The sequence below is a fragment of the Drosophila suzukii genome, chromosome 3 (genome assembly GCF_043229965.1).
Source record: "Drosophila suzukii chromosome 3, CBGP_Dsuzu_IsoJpt1.0, whole genome shotgun sequence".
Taxonomy (NCBI): domain Eukaryota; kingdom Metazoa; phylum Arthropoda; class Insecta; order Diptera; family Drosophilidae; genus Drosophila; species Drosophila suzukii.
Window position 1 is genome coordinate 89,279,966 of NC_092082.1, and position 13,374 is coordinate 89,293,339.

General features: G+C 39.8%; 3 protein-coding genes across 6 annotated transcripts; 2 read left to right on the forward strand and 1 right to left on the reverse strand.

Moving 5' to 3' along the window:
- Window positions 1–1,291: 1,291 nt before the first annotated feature.
- On the forward strand, window positions 1,292–2,274 carry LOC108016157 (leucine-rich melanocyte differentiation-associated protein). Its single transcript, XM_017082776.4, has 4 exons — window positions 1,292–1,438; window positions 1,510–1,746; window positions 1,831–1,979; window positions 2,034–2,274. Exons 1-4 carry the CDS (start codon window positions 1,409–1,411, stop codon window positions 2,164–2,166), a joined length of 549 nt encoding a protein of 182 aa, XP_016938265.4. The 5' UTR covers window positions 1,292–1,408; the 3' UTR covers window positions 2,167–2,274.
- A 743-nt stretch (window positions 2,275–3,017) lies between these two features.
- On the forward strand, window positions 3,018–5,842 carry LOC108016112 (aldehyde dehydrogenase X, mitochondrial). The gene is made up of 5 exons (XM_036819700.3): window positions 3,018–3,108; window positions 4,112–4,216; window positions 4,290–4,390; window positions 4,445–5,016; window positions 5,076–5,842. Exons 1-5 carry the CDS (start codon window positions 3,073–3,075, stop codon window positions 5,717–5,719), a joined length of 1,458 nt encoding a protein of 485 aa, XP_036675595.3. The 5' UTR covers window positions 3,018–3,072; the 3' UTR covers window positions 5,720–5,842.
- Window positions 5,736–13,018, reverse strand: LOC108016155 (uncharacterized). 4 transcript variants are annotated; one of them, XM_036819704.3, is made up of 6 exons: window positions 10,991–11,084; window positions 9,834–10,068; window positions 7,257–7,517; window positions 7,030–7,200; window positions 6,831–6,972; window positions 5,736–6,777 (listed from the first exon to the last, which is right to left on the reverse strand). In XM_036819704.3, exons 2-6 carry the CDS (start codon window positions 9,895–9,897, stop codon window positions 6,225–6,227), a joined length of 1,191 nt encoding a protein of 396 aa, XP_036675599.3. In that variant the 5' UTR covers window positions 9,898–10,068; window positions 10,991–11,084; the 3' UTR covers window positions 5,736–6,224. The 4 variants fall into 4 exon arrangements, with proteins under 4 accessions (XP_036675599.3, XP_036675597.3, XP_036675598.3 ...); XM_036819702.3 differs by having other exon boundaries at window positions 10,857–11,038; XM_036819703.3 differs by having other exon boundaries at window positions 10,913–11,033.
- Window positions 13,019–13,374: the final 356 nt, after the last annotated feature.

Genomic DNA, 13,374 nt, shown 5'->3' on the forward strand with positions numbered 1-13,374 from the left:
GAGACGCAAAACAATCAAAGGCCTATATATAGAGTCACACACACGCTTATTAACGGCCAAAAGTAGAGTGTAAGTAGTGGAAAAAATAACATGGTTGACGAACAAAGGCAAGGGGAAAATATTTTGTCACTGACAGCGGTCAAATGACTTGGAAGTAAAGGGTTTTCTTTTCGGGGGATCAGCCACAGCTAACAGCTGTTAGCCAAGTTGATTACTTTTACCGCAGAGTATCTGAAAAATACGCAATCATATACGAATAGTATCTGAAGATCTGGCTGTGCGTATGGTTTCATTAAATTAAGTGCCCGACTAAATGCTGTGAGCCGCAATTTGTATCCAGCGTTTTGTTTATCTACGCTGTCATCTCCTTTTGTTTGGCTCTAGTTTGCCCAGCCCCCAGCCTCCAGTTCAATTAGTTAACCATTTGCAGGCCACTAACAAATTCGCTTGTCAGGCCGACCAAAGCCTTTCCATTTGCCTTTTCATTTCGGCTTTTTAGTGGGCCGTCATCTCTGTTTGCAGCCCAACTGGCAATTAAAAATGTATTTACCAGCACTTTGCCATTGTGGAGCACTTATCGCACGACTTGCACTTGACCAGCTCCGATTTGAAGAGGTCTAAGCCAGTCGAAGGACTAGCCTCTAAATGGCCGTTACTAAATGGTGTGACGCCTTAAAAGCCCACTTGTCGTATACTCGATGTGCGATCATAGTCGCTCGCTGGCGCCATCTACATGTCATTTAAGATGATAGCTTATCACTCGCGTCTTTCTTCTTTCGCCTTGAACAAGTTCAGGCGATGATGGAAAACGTCAGACTAGAAAAAAAGCTCGCAGAAGCCAAACAATATTAAACGCAAACAAAGAGCCAATGAAGTAGGTTACTGAAGTCTAGGGTTTCAACTTTACTGTACCCAATAAAATTTGAGCGCTTCAAACCATTGAAAAATGCTTCGGAAAGCTAGAAATAATTTGTATCCAATCTAGTTAAGAATGCAAAATAAATTAAGATTATATTATGAGAGTTTTTTCTTATCAAATGGAATAACTATATTTATAAATTGGCAATTAATCTTTCTTTATACATCATTTTAATATTTTATTTTTATGGTAAGTAACGGTTTTGTTTAAAAAAAAGTTCTCATTTAATTAAAACCATAGTTTCTTCTAAAAAAATGTTCATAATTTTATACAAAAAATATAGTTTGGGCTTGAAAGCTCCTATAAACTCATATCCCCAGATAAAACTCCCTGTTTAGGGTATTTAAAAAATTAAAAGACAAAAGCATTCGGCTAACGACATCGGCACAATCGAACACTCATTTCAGTTGCTCACGAGAAGATCGCCGGTGAGGTATCCGAAACCCACTTACGCTCTCGTTAGCCACATATACGATATATCTCAGGGCAATGCAAACGCCAGAAAACAACGACAGTCAGGTAAATGGAAAATGAGGCTTATCTAGCCGAGATTACAAAACGTATCTCATTATTTTCGTCCGCTCGTTTAGCTTATTTTGGTGCAGCAGAATTTAAGAACACTGCCTCAGGAATTAGTTAAGAGCCATGCTGATCATGTAGAAGTATTGGATCTGAGCCACAACTGCTTGAAGGATCTGTCCTGGCTAGCGGAATTTGAGCAACTGCGTCATTTAGTCCTGGACAACAATCGAATGCATGAGGCTCATCTTAGGACATTGACACGCCCACTGCCGCAGTTGGAGATACTGATGCTCAATAAAAATGAGGTGGGTTTATAGACACCATTCATAGCCCCAGTTCAATCAACCGAATATTGTAATTTCTTATCAAATGAATATATTCGATTTCAGTTCAATGACCTACCCACGACAATGCGACTGATCAGAAGGTTCTTTCCCAACCTTGAGTATTTGAGCCTCCATGGCAATCCTATCTGCCCAGATGGTTTGGAACTGCAGCCCTTCTCCAGTTACCTGCGCTACGACTACGCGTACTACAGGTGGGGTCTGTTACAATATTGAACCTTCTATACTTAGCTGTCCACCTGTTTTAGCAACTACATTGCACAGTCGCTAAGCAAACTGAAATTTCTGGATCACGGAGTGGTTCAACGCACCTACCAGTACGAAAGTTTCCCGCTCAAAAACTATGCTGGAAAACCACTAATACAAACTACTAGTTTCTGAGGTGGTGACCCCATTAAGTTCAAAACATGATTTTACCAATTCAAAATAAGATTATAAAGTCTGGTTATAAGTATACATATAACGCACTGGAATATTAATAAAATGCAACTAATTTAAATTAATTTAACAAAATTTAAAGAAAAACTTTAAATACATTTGTTTATCCTCGAATTTTGTTGATTTTTTACCGATTTGTAAAGATATGGCAGTAAAAAAAGATCTGCGGATTAAAAAACATATTCTGTGTTATCTTATAATACTAATATTTTCAATATTATTAAGGTTTATTTAAACATTTAAAGCTACAACAATGGAACCCCTTTTATGATATAAGACAAGCCTCTAAAAAATATTACAAAATTTATACATAGCCAAGACCCAAACCAACCACCAAAAGCTTTAATACATATGTATGTCAATTTAAGAAACGAAGCAATGCACAAAATGAATTTTGCGATAAAGCACCCACCAAAAGGATGTCTAAATTAAACGAAGACTAAGTTTAATCTCTGATTAATGCGCTACAAAAAGTTATGGAAAAATATATTTAAAATATATGAAAACAGATCTAAGCTCAATACTTTAGAATTGATAAAAATATATTCTAGGAAATACATTTTAAATTTAGAAATATTCCAAAATCGATGGACGATTTCTATAAATGGCAGGGTGCATATAGAAATGTTTGTTTGTCTGCCGGCCGGCATAAAGTAGAGATAATTCAGAGGACCGACCACAACAAAGCAAAAAAGGTGATGAACGGCAGTGCAAAAACAAATCGCTGATAGCCAGTTATCGGGGTCTATATAAACGGACATCTGGCAGCTTTTCAAATTCAGTTTCGCCACGACTCCCAGACAGCCGGTCTCTATTCCAGTTCTTAAAAGTGCATATACATTGTTCAATATGGCCGATTCCAACGCCAAGCCCAAGTACACAAAAGTGAGTATAAATATTGTGTTGCCAACTGCATATTAAATATACCTAACCGAAATGCAGATAGGATGCACTTAATATATTACAATAGGAAAACCTTACCTAATAGTAACTTGCCACTTAAATCTCAGCCCACTTTAAACTTGTTTGTGTCGCAATTTACAAATATTCTTGATTTGATTTTTCGTCTCTTGGCTGCTGGCCTCCTTATACATAGGAATATACTTTTTCGGAAAAAAAACAGCTTCTTGTTTGTTCTTAGATACAGGGTGTTAAAGCTGTTATCACCACAAGAACAGATTCAGACCAAGTAAAGCCATAATAATTAAAAGGCCTTTATAGCTGATAAGGTATATGTTTATAGGGGACCAACATGAACATGCCATTTTTCCGATACGGATGAGACTTTGAGTTTTATAGATCGATACTATTTTTCAGTGATGAAATTACCAGTTATTTTCTAAAATTATAATCTATCTGAGAAAGTAACTTCATTTTATAAACCCAAATTAAAACATCTTAATACTCCTAATACCCATTTAGTAATTTTCAATTAACTACTTTATGTGAGTACTTTATCTTGAAAGCTTAAAACTCAGTACTTACAGGTTCTTATCGGCCATTATAATATCGAAAGATAGTCCTAAACGACTTTAGTTAGCTGTCAACTGTTTTGTTTTGTTCATAAGCTCGACAATTTGGAATCGTGACTAGAATTTCGCCTGACATTGTTTACATTGTCGCGTGTCTACGTAAAATTGAAATGGGCCAATCTACAGGGCTGATAACTTGTTTGAGCGGATAAGTAATCGCAGACAAACCGGGCTAATAATAATGCACAAATTGCACAAATTACTGGCACACCACGGAATTCGTTTGGGAAAGTGGATGAGATTTGATCATAGCTATGCACACTGCGAACCCAATTGTTGTCAGGTGGGGGAGGAATCTGGGGTTCAGGTTACTGGCTATTAAATCACAATCTATTAATCCTGTGATTTATTTATAGCTCTTCATCAACAATGAGTTCGTTGATTCGGTGTCGGGAAAGACCTTTGCCACTTTCAACCCAGCTACAAACAAGGAGATAATAAAAGTCTCCGAGGGAGATAAGGTAAGTGCAGTTTTCTAGAGAGATATGGGAAAGTGGAAAAATTATATTGTACCATACATTAAAATGTTGATAGGCTGACATCGACCGGGCTGTGATTGCGGCCAAGAAGGCCTTCCATCGCGACTCGGAATGGCGCCAGTTGAGTCCTCTGCAGCGCACTACTCTGATGAACAAGTGAGTTTGACCCCATATCATTGCTAGAATAAATGTAATATATATCCCCTGCAGACTCTGTGCTTTGATGGATCGTGACAAGGCATTCCTGGCCAGCTTGGAGTCCCAGGACAATGGCAAGCCCTATGCCGAGGCTCTATTCGATGTGACCTACTCGGTGTTGACCCTGCAGTATTATGCCGGCTGGACTGACAAGTTCTTTGGCGACACCATTCCCGCTGGAGGCTTCACCTCGATGACCCGCAAGGAACCCATTGGCGTGGTGGGCCAGATCATCCCCTGGAACTATCCCCTGCTGATGCTGGCCTGGAAATGGGGTCCCGCCTTGGCCGTTGGATGCACCATCATCATGAAGCCCGCGGAGCAGACTCCTCTGACTGCCCTCCATATGGCTGCTTTGGCCAAGGAGGCGGGTTTCCCGGCTGGTGTGATCAATGTGGTGAACGGATTTGGACCCACTGCCGGAGCTGCCATCAGTGAGCATCCCGATATTGCCAAGGTGGCTTTTACCGGATCCGTGGACATTGGAAGGATTGTGATGCAGGCGGCGGCCAAGTCGAACTTGAAGAGGGTCTCCCTGGAGTTGGGCGGCAAGAGTCCCGTGGTGGTCTTCGATGATGCCGATAGTAAGTGGTTTCTTCTCTGAAAATTTGATCCTAACTATAATTTTAATCGCCTTATATAGTTGACTTTGCGGTGGAGACCACCCACGAGGCCCTGTTCTCCAATCACGGCCAGAGTTGCTGTGCCGGCAGTAGGACCTATGTCCACGAGAAGATCTACGATGAGTTCGTGGCCAAGGCAGCTGCCAAGGCCAAGGCCCGCAAGGTGGGCAATCCCTTCGAGGCGGATGTGCAGCAGGGTCCCCAGATCGACCAGGAGATGCTGACCAAGGTGTTGGGCTACATCGAGAGTGGCCAGAAGGAGGGTGCCAAGCTGCAGGCTGGCGGCAAGAGGATCGGCAATGTGGGTTTCTTCGTGGAGCCCACTGTCTTCTCGGATGTTAAGGACACCATGCGCATTGCCCAGGAGGAGATCTTCGGGCCCGTGCAGTCGATCTTCAAGTTCAGCACCCTGGAGGAGATCATCGATCGGGCCAACAATGTGCAATACGGCCTTGCCGCCGGCGTTATTACCAATGACATCAACAAGGCCCTGAAGTTCGCCAATAACGTGGATGCGGGATCCGTGTGGATCAACTGCTATGATGCCGTCCTGCCCTCCACTCCCTTCGGTGGCTACAAGCACTCGGGAATTGGCAGGGAACTGGGAAAGGATGGTCTGGACAACTACCTGGAAACCAAGACCATCACCATGAAGCTGCTTTAAGCGGGAACTTGAAGAGTTTCTTACTTCGTATACACAATATTTGTATTTTATTCGCACTTGTTTTCGCACTTGTCAATGGTTAGACTATTGCATTTTTAAAATAAAACATTTGGATTAAAGTTATCAGGGGTTAAAATCTAGGGGATCGATTGGAAAATGTGGCTTAACTAGGTATACGAATTTAAAAATTGAAATTATTTTGTTTTAACAATATTTTAGCCTAAAAGTATGCAATATATTGACCACACTTAAATTTTGATTCTACTGCATCTCCCTATAAAGCCACATTTATGGATAAGATATCGAGGCACGAGTTCCCTAAGCTAAGACAGTGAACAATATCAATTAAATATCGATTGATTAAGGACTCTCGACTGGAGAGTCCCCCAAACTTATACTATAATCCAATTAGTTGATATAATATTACTTAGTCGTCATCTACTAAACACTAACACATCGTATAAAAATAAACCTGAGATTGCTGAACCTTGGGCCAGCCGTGGGATTAGGCCAAGCTAGTGGGCGGAACCTGGGACTGGCTCTGCACCTCCAGAAGTGGAACTGCAAGATCGCTCAAACGCGACCTGGCACTCTGATAGTCATCCTCCGATCTGGGACGCATCTGCGACTGGTGCTGCGGACTACTTTGCTGCACTACCTCCGTATAAACTGGCTGGATCTGGACCTGGGGAGCCCCATACCGGTCATTATCGAAAATCTCATCGACGTCCACCAGCTGGAAATCCACGGCGAAGATAAATCGCAATACCATGACCAGCAGAGCGATGATCCACAGCACCATTCCAATGATGTAGCTAGAGCGGAATAGCTCCAGATACGTATCATGGGACACATTGTGGTCATGGACGATGGGACGCAGCAGGACGATGGCATTGCCACAGCTGATGGCAGTGGGATCCGTGAGGTTCCCCCTCAACTGGCCACACAATCGCTTAAGATGACCATTGGTTAGGATCGTATAGAGCACGCTGCCCAGACTCATCACCGAGAAAATGATTATCGAAGGCACTACAATGCGCCAGGGTTTCGGCAGAACTCTGAAAAGGGTAATATTATTATTGAAATAACTAATTTAAGGCCCAATACTCACGAGTTCTTTTTGCTGCCTGTCTGGAATATCAGACACATTGCTGTCCAGATGATGGCCACTATCTCTGATACGAGGGGAAATGCATAGACAAACTGAGCCCCAATGCCTTGACTCCAAATAGTGGAATAAATATCGATGGTCACTTTATGAAAAAGAAATCATTTAAAACCCAAAAATATATTTAAATATAACCCTTTACTTGTGCTCAGGAAGTGACGATCTGCCTCAGCATTGAAGGTGATCTTTGGCGGCGGAGTCGTAGTGCTCGTGACCAGATCCTCCTTCTTTTCCGCCATGAGACGCTCCAATTTAGGTCGGTTCTCAATGGAATCAAAGATATGCGGTATCTTATACCCTGGCTTTGTGGTTTCTGTAAGCAAGTGTTATTTGTTTTCAAGAATCAAGTTAATATAAAAGATATCTTACGGCTCTCGCCTTGCAGCGAATCGGGCTTGACATCCTGCGCGGAATACTTTCGGCCATAGGCATTCTGCGTGGCTTCGATAAAGTCCTTGTGAAGGATCTGTTTGCTATGATCATTCAATTGATCCATATTGCGTTCCCGGAAGATGAGTTTGGCACTAACGATTCCCATTCCCTCATTCAGATCCCCCGATATCATGTGCAGCGAAATACTCCATAAAATGGAAAACACCGCGACGAGGATCATCAGACATATTACGGTGTCTAAGTTGGAAGAAAGAACAAAGAGAATTAAGACTGTACATCTAAAACTTTATAGAAATTAACTACATTTAACTAGTTCAGTAAATTAAAAACCTTCAAATATAATACACATACTGAAAATCAATTTTCCAGAACTTTTAATTGCAAAAAATGGACACAAAATAAAAAGCCTTCCGATTTTCAAATGTTGTACTTCAGTTTTAAATGATGAAAATGACACAAAGTGTAACCAAAACATATTCTCATTTTATTTATTAAAATTCTTTATTATTCCTGAAAACCTCTGTGATCTTGACCAATACAATGGCATATATTAGCATTACACACATGTTGCTCTATCAAACGAACCGCTGACAAATTGGAATGTAAAATTAATGGCCCGCAAATAGACATGGCTGAATTTAGACATTCAACTATTTATGGATCTGCCAGGAGCCATAGATCAAGTAAACGCACTGTTGCGAACTATGGATTACAAAATTATGAGAACGGAAAGCACAAGTGCTTGAAGGTTAGGCAGTCGATAATTTATTGCTTTCTAGTTATGTTCGGGGCTGGGTTTGATGAGTTTGTTTGTTTTGTGCAAGAATCGGCTAACTGTGAACTTGACTCTGTATATTAACGTTTCTGTGTGAGTTTATATCGGAGGTATGATATCATGCCAAATGTTATAGAGCTCGGTTAACGAGTTGGGGCGAAACATTTTCAGATGACGTCGATACCGTGACTGCCTCCCAATAAAATTCATTTCAATTGATGCAAATATTCCCGCATATTGTTCGAAATAAAGAAAAAACAATCCGCTGGCAGAGTCAACAAACAGATTCGTGGATAAATATACGACTATGCTCGGTGTTCATAATAAAAGTCCCAGAGCGGAACATGTCAAAACGGGGGAAATGTTATATTACCATTCCATTTTACGGTCCATAATGGACAACTGTATTTTACAAGTTCGTCCATCTATAAGCAGAGTGAGAGAATAGATCACGAGCTGGTACCGCAGATTTCATGCCCCAAGTGCTTTGAACGCATTAAGCTGAATGTTTTTCTGCTTTTTGGCCGGCCACCGACTCATTTATATATACATCCGAAGCGATTTACTGCGCGTTGCATGATCCGCCGCAAAAGTGGCACCAATGGAATGACATCACTCCCATCTCGAATCCCCTTTCGGCTCTCATCTCCGGAACTTGGGTAAACAATATTCAGCAGTCGTTAGCAGTCAACCGCTTTTGGCCAGGTTTCGTTGCTGAATATGGCCCAAAAGAGGCGAAGCTTCACAATGAAAACTATAAATAAATATTACTAATCGGCTGGTGGATAGACAGATGTAATTTACAGCAACATGGGTCCACAGACTATATAGTTGCCATTCTTAATTTGCTATTTTATTAGGATACTAACAACTTTACGACTAGTTTCCTTCAATAATCCTTTAGGAAGTTTACATTTGATACAGTTAACAATTTCCCCATCCCACTGATTAAGTGCTTGTTTATATTTGCGACGGCTCCCGGAAACCTGCCACTTTGGCCAATTTGTTAATGCCATTAACAGGAACCACATGGCGTATACGTACTATAAACTACGCCCACTCAAACAAACTTTCCTCCACTTATCGACAGATGAAAACTGCATCAAATGGAATATATTTATATACATTTCTACCATGATGATCGGTAGAAACAGCAAGGGAGGTGTGAAAATGTTTGTAAACAGTTAATATTAGCTCATTGGACTAAAGGCATTAGGCCAATTTAGCACCTTTAATGAGTCGATTGACGCTATAAAAAAGGTTTAAATTTGGAACGTTTAGCTGGTTAATGGAAAAATATTTAGAATATTGTACTTCTGTTAAACAAAAAACAAAGAACCCAAAAAAAAGAAAAATATAGAGTATTGCTCCACTGTCACGCATTTCGAATACATTATTGGGTGGGTCCCTGTCTCTGCAAATTTTCAAAACATTGGAGTACGTATACTCAAACGGTTTATTGATGCTGAAAGACGCGCCCCCAAAGATCAGTCTCCATGACTGATGGACAAAACCGTGAAATGGTTTTAATTGACTTGAACATTTTCTGTCAATAGCTGCAGACAGTTCACCTCAAATTTAACCAATTGGCTCTCACAGTTTGACATTCGAAATTCTTAATGCTTTTAATGGAATTTGTTGTGGGTTTTGTTTTTATTTTGTTGTTTTCCTTCCTCCGCCCTCTCAAGGCCATCCCAAAAATAAATTTTAAGTTCCAAGGTCTGCCCTTAGTAATACGTAAAAAACATAAACATATATAACAATATATAATAACGTACTATTTAGATTGCGAATATCGCTGGTGGTTAGCTTCCCTTCTTTGTATTTCTTAATCAGCTCCATTTTGGCATGTTATTTTTGTCGTTGTTCAGAATTTCTCTGGATTACTATGTTTCCTTTTTTCAATTAAACAAATTTATCGCACATATTTTGTACACAATTATTGTTTTTCTTATCCACAAAATGGCTATTGATAGTTTTTTTCTTCACATTTGCTTAGTTTTATGTGGCTAGCTTATGAAAACATTATAAAATTTCGTGCCATGCGCTTCCGGTTTTTAGAAGTTTTTTCTTAAAACTTTCTTGATAAAAATCTTAGAAGCTGATAGGAATTTTTGCGTCAGAAATACATTAAATTTGAAGTTTTATCATAATTAGCGCATACGTATTTTGTTAACATTCTTATCGAGCACATGGTTTTATAGTTTTAACTCCACATTTGTGTAGATTTGTGATTTTTATGGACCATATAGAGAATATTTCATTTTGCGAACCGAGGTATCTACACACAGAAATTTATTAGGAAAGTAATAAACAATTGGTATAATAAATATAGCTGCTGCTTTTGGGCAAACTTAATGAAGCGCGGAGACTTTTTGATTTTCGCCTCGATTCTGTTCACTTGAGCGATCGGAATAATTGAGATTAATTGATTTGAAATTGCCGAAAGTGTGTGGGTGTACATGGGTGTTTAGATATGGAAGGTAGACAAGGAAATTTAGCAAATGAGTTTGAAACACTTTGGCTATCAATTTACATTTGGCGCGCACAACAGTTGTTCGGGTTTTCAATTTCCATTTCTATTTTCCCGCCCATTACGTATACGTAACGAACCGAAATTAACACCTTTTTGTGCTCGCTCTCGAATATATATTCTAATTAACCCATGGCTCAAAATCGTTCGGAGTATGTGTTTCGGTTTGGGAAAAGTGACATATGTACGTCTGGGCGGACGGGTTGAAGGTCGTAAACTGTGGGGAGGGGCCAACTTTTTCGATTCGACATTTATGTTTGTTATTTACACTCTTTCGATATCACCGATTTGCATAAAAAGCGATGGGTATGTTAATTGCCGAACCCGAAATTAAACCACGCGACGCTCGGCACGCATCCAAAAGATATGTATAAAACCGAATGGGTCCAAAATTTTGCGTACTACTCGTTCGTAGACCGTCCGTAGTTCGTGACTGCTGTTTAGACACTGAGGCGACTATATGGCAATCCATAATTCTCCAGTCGACTTTGTCTTCTCTCGCTCTCATTCGCTCTATAGAGAGCTATATAGCTCTAGACCACTTTGTTTTATTTATTTTTTGTTTGGGGGCTCCTAAGAGCGAGCTTCTTCGGGTTTGTTTTGATTTCTAAAATTTGCAACTGGTTGCCCAGGTATGTTTTTGTTTGTGCCTCTGTTTTGATCTGGTTCTTTCGCATTGTTCACTGGTTTTCTTGTTTTTCACAACATTTTTTTTGTAGATATAGATAGAGGTGTGCTGGGGGACTATATTGTGCGTGGGATGGGAAATCATGGTTTTATTTTTATTTTTTGTTTGCTGCGACATGGGGTTTTAAAATATAGTTAAAACGTAGTAGTACCGGAATTGGGAGTAGGATTAATTAAAGAATAATAATTAACATAAAATAATAATTTGAAATCGAAGTCGTAGACAGTCATAAAACATGTCAATATATAAATACATGTTATGCTCTTCTCCTTAATATTTTTCAGGTTTTATACTCCCTTAAATTCTACCCGTTCTTTAACGAATTCCATATTCCTTTTATGTTTATTTATATTCCTTTCATTAATAAACAAAAGAACCGCCCCATTTAGGTCTTCCATTATTGCGTATCCTCAGTTAGAGACGAACATTAATCTGATATTCAAAGACCGAAAAAATCCTGTTTATTTCCATGCCATTGTTTCGGCTTTTGGGCAGTTGCCATGGCCGCAATTATCGGCGATGACCTTGGAAGAACCCGCCGCTTTTTCACGTCCAAGGTGAACTTAATTAGCGGCCAAAGGGCCTTCGAAGGACTCGTCGATGTGGGTATGTTTCAAATCGCGTGCCTGGCAGGCATCGAGTTTTTTCTGGTTTCTTAAGCCGAAAGCGAAACTCCATCTAACCATAACGCTCGTCCCTTGGGAGCTATTGATGTCTCGAGGGTGTTATTGAAAAGCTTTTCAATAATTTCTCATGGGCACATTAAAATACTATAGTTACAGTTCATATATTACAACTTTTGTAAGGAAATTCTCTGGTAACCTAATAACTTCATTATAAGTAGTTCAATATATCTATACCTGTAAATGATAAGATTACTCTGCCTATCTAATCTTGTCTTAAGCTAATTTACAAAACCATAAATAAAACGCCATAAAAATCTTGGCTAATCGTAATTAGACAATTACCGCCCAAGAAACTTATTTATAGACCATGTGTTTCACCCAATAAAAACAACCATAACTATTTCCCGTGGTTTGTATGCTTGTGGCAGACGATAAACATGTCCAGCCCTAACGAATTCCATTGAATCCATTTCCACATTTCCACACATGTCATAATAAGGTCTCCGTCACCTATAGATAAACACCAAATCATTCCTTGCTCCAATGTTGAAATTGGCGATGACGTCGCCCTCTTATGCAAATCCCCAGTAGATAATGAGACATACATGAATTTATTACAGACAAGGTCCAGGTGAGTTATGATGGGTTATCAATCATATTCGAAAGAAAAGGCTGTTAAACAATAATGAAAATAAAGTTGGAACTTGATAGTGTATTACAAAAATATTTTAAATAATATTTTTTTATTTTATTAACGATCTATCTATTTTATCTCAGGTTGTTCATCGCATTTTTGGATAGTACCACTTACGTTCACAGCGCACCACTTCGCTCCTGGCTTCCCGGGTTAGCATCTGCAGGCTGTCGCCAATCCGCCGAATCCGCTGCGGACGACTCCCCATCTCTGATCCCACTTGGCACTTGGCACCCGCATCTAATTACGTCTTTTGTTTACAACAGACAAACAATTAGCAAAATTGTTAAACAAAACCCTAGTACTTGAGTGCGCATTTTCGGGCTTAAGTTGCTTAGTTTTGGAACTTGGCAGTGGAGCTTGGTACATATACGACCCGAAAGAAGAGCTACGACTGGAGACGTTCAGACGACACGACCGCTCGACGAGAACTGTGCGCACGCCAAGCGGCTATAGGCCATTAGGGGTATTTGCCGCTGCTCCGGGGAAAATTCAAATTGAATGGCGTCACTTCGTAGTGGTGGTTACAACACCACTATTCAAACAGCATAGAGCGTTACTAGATCCCCAGCAGAGGTGGCTAAGCACCAACGTCTTTGGGAGATAATAGGAATACCTAATCAGAAATTATCAAAAATTATTATAATAAAATGGACCACCTTTTAAGATAAATTTTTATTTGGTGTTATAAGCAGAAAAGTTGAAGAAAAAGTACTCATTATATGGATACATAAGTAAAAAGCCCTAAATCATTAATATTTTGTACTCCAATCAAATT

Bases quoted from the DNA above. Each gene is read 5' to 3' on its own strand.
- LOC108016155 (XM_036819701.3), bottom strand. From the start codon at position 12,804: ATGGGGAGTCGTCCGCAGCGGATTCGGCGGATTGGCGACAGCCTGCAG. The intron at 6,973-7,029 runs GTAAAGGGTTAT...TTTTTCATAAAG, and splicing joins TCGTCACTTCCTGAGCACAA to TGACCATCGATATTTATTCC. The intron at 6,778-6,830 runs GTGAGTATTGGG...TACCCTTTTCAG, and splicing joins ACAGGCAGCAAAAAGAACTC to AGTTCTGCCGAAACCCTGGC.
- LOC108016112 (XM_036819700.3), top strand. From the start codon at position 3,073: ATGGCCGATTCCAACGCCAAGCCCAAGTACACAAAA. The intron at 3,109-4,111 runs GTGAGTATAAAT...ATTTATTTATAG, and splicing joins CCAAGCCCAAGTACACAAAA to CTCTTCATCAACAATGAGTT. The intron at 4,391-4,444 runs GTGAGTTTGACC...TATCCCCTGCAG, and splicing joins CGCACTACTCTGATGAACAA to ACTCTGTGCTTTGATGGATC.
- LOC108016157 (XM_017082776.4), top strand. From the start codon at position 1,409: ATGCAAACGCCAGAAAACAACGACAGTCAG. The intron at 1,439-1,509 runs GTAAATGGAAAA...CCGCTCGTTTAG, and splicing joins CAGAAAACAACGACAGTCAG to CTTATTTTGGTGCAGCAGAA. The intron at 1,747-1,830 runs GTGGGTTTATAG...ATTCGATTTCAG, and splicing joins TGATGCTCAATAAAAATGAG to TTCAATGACCTACCCACGAC.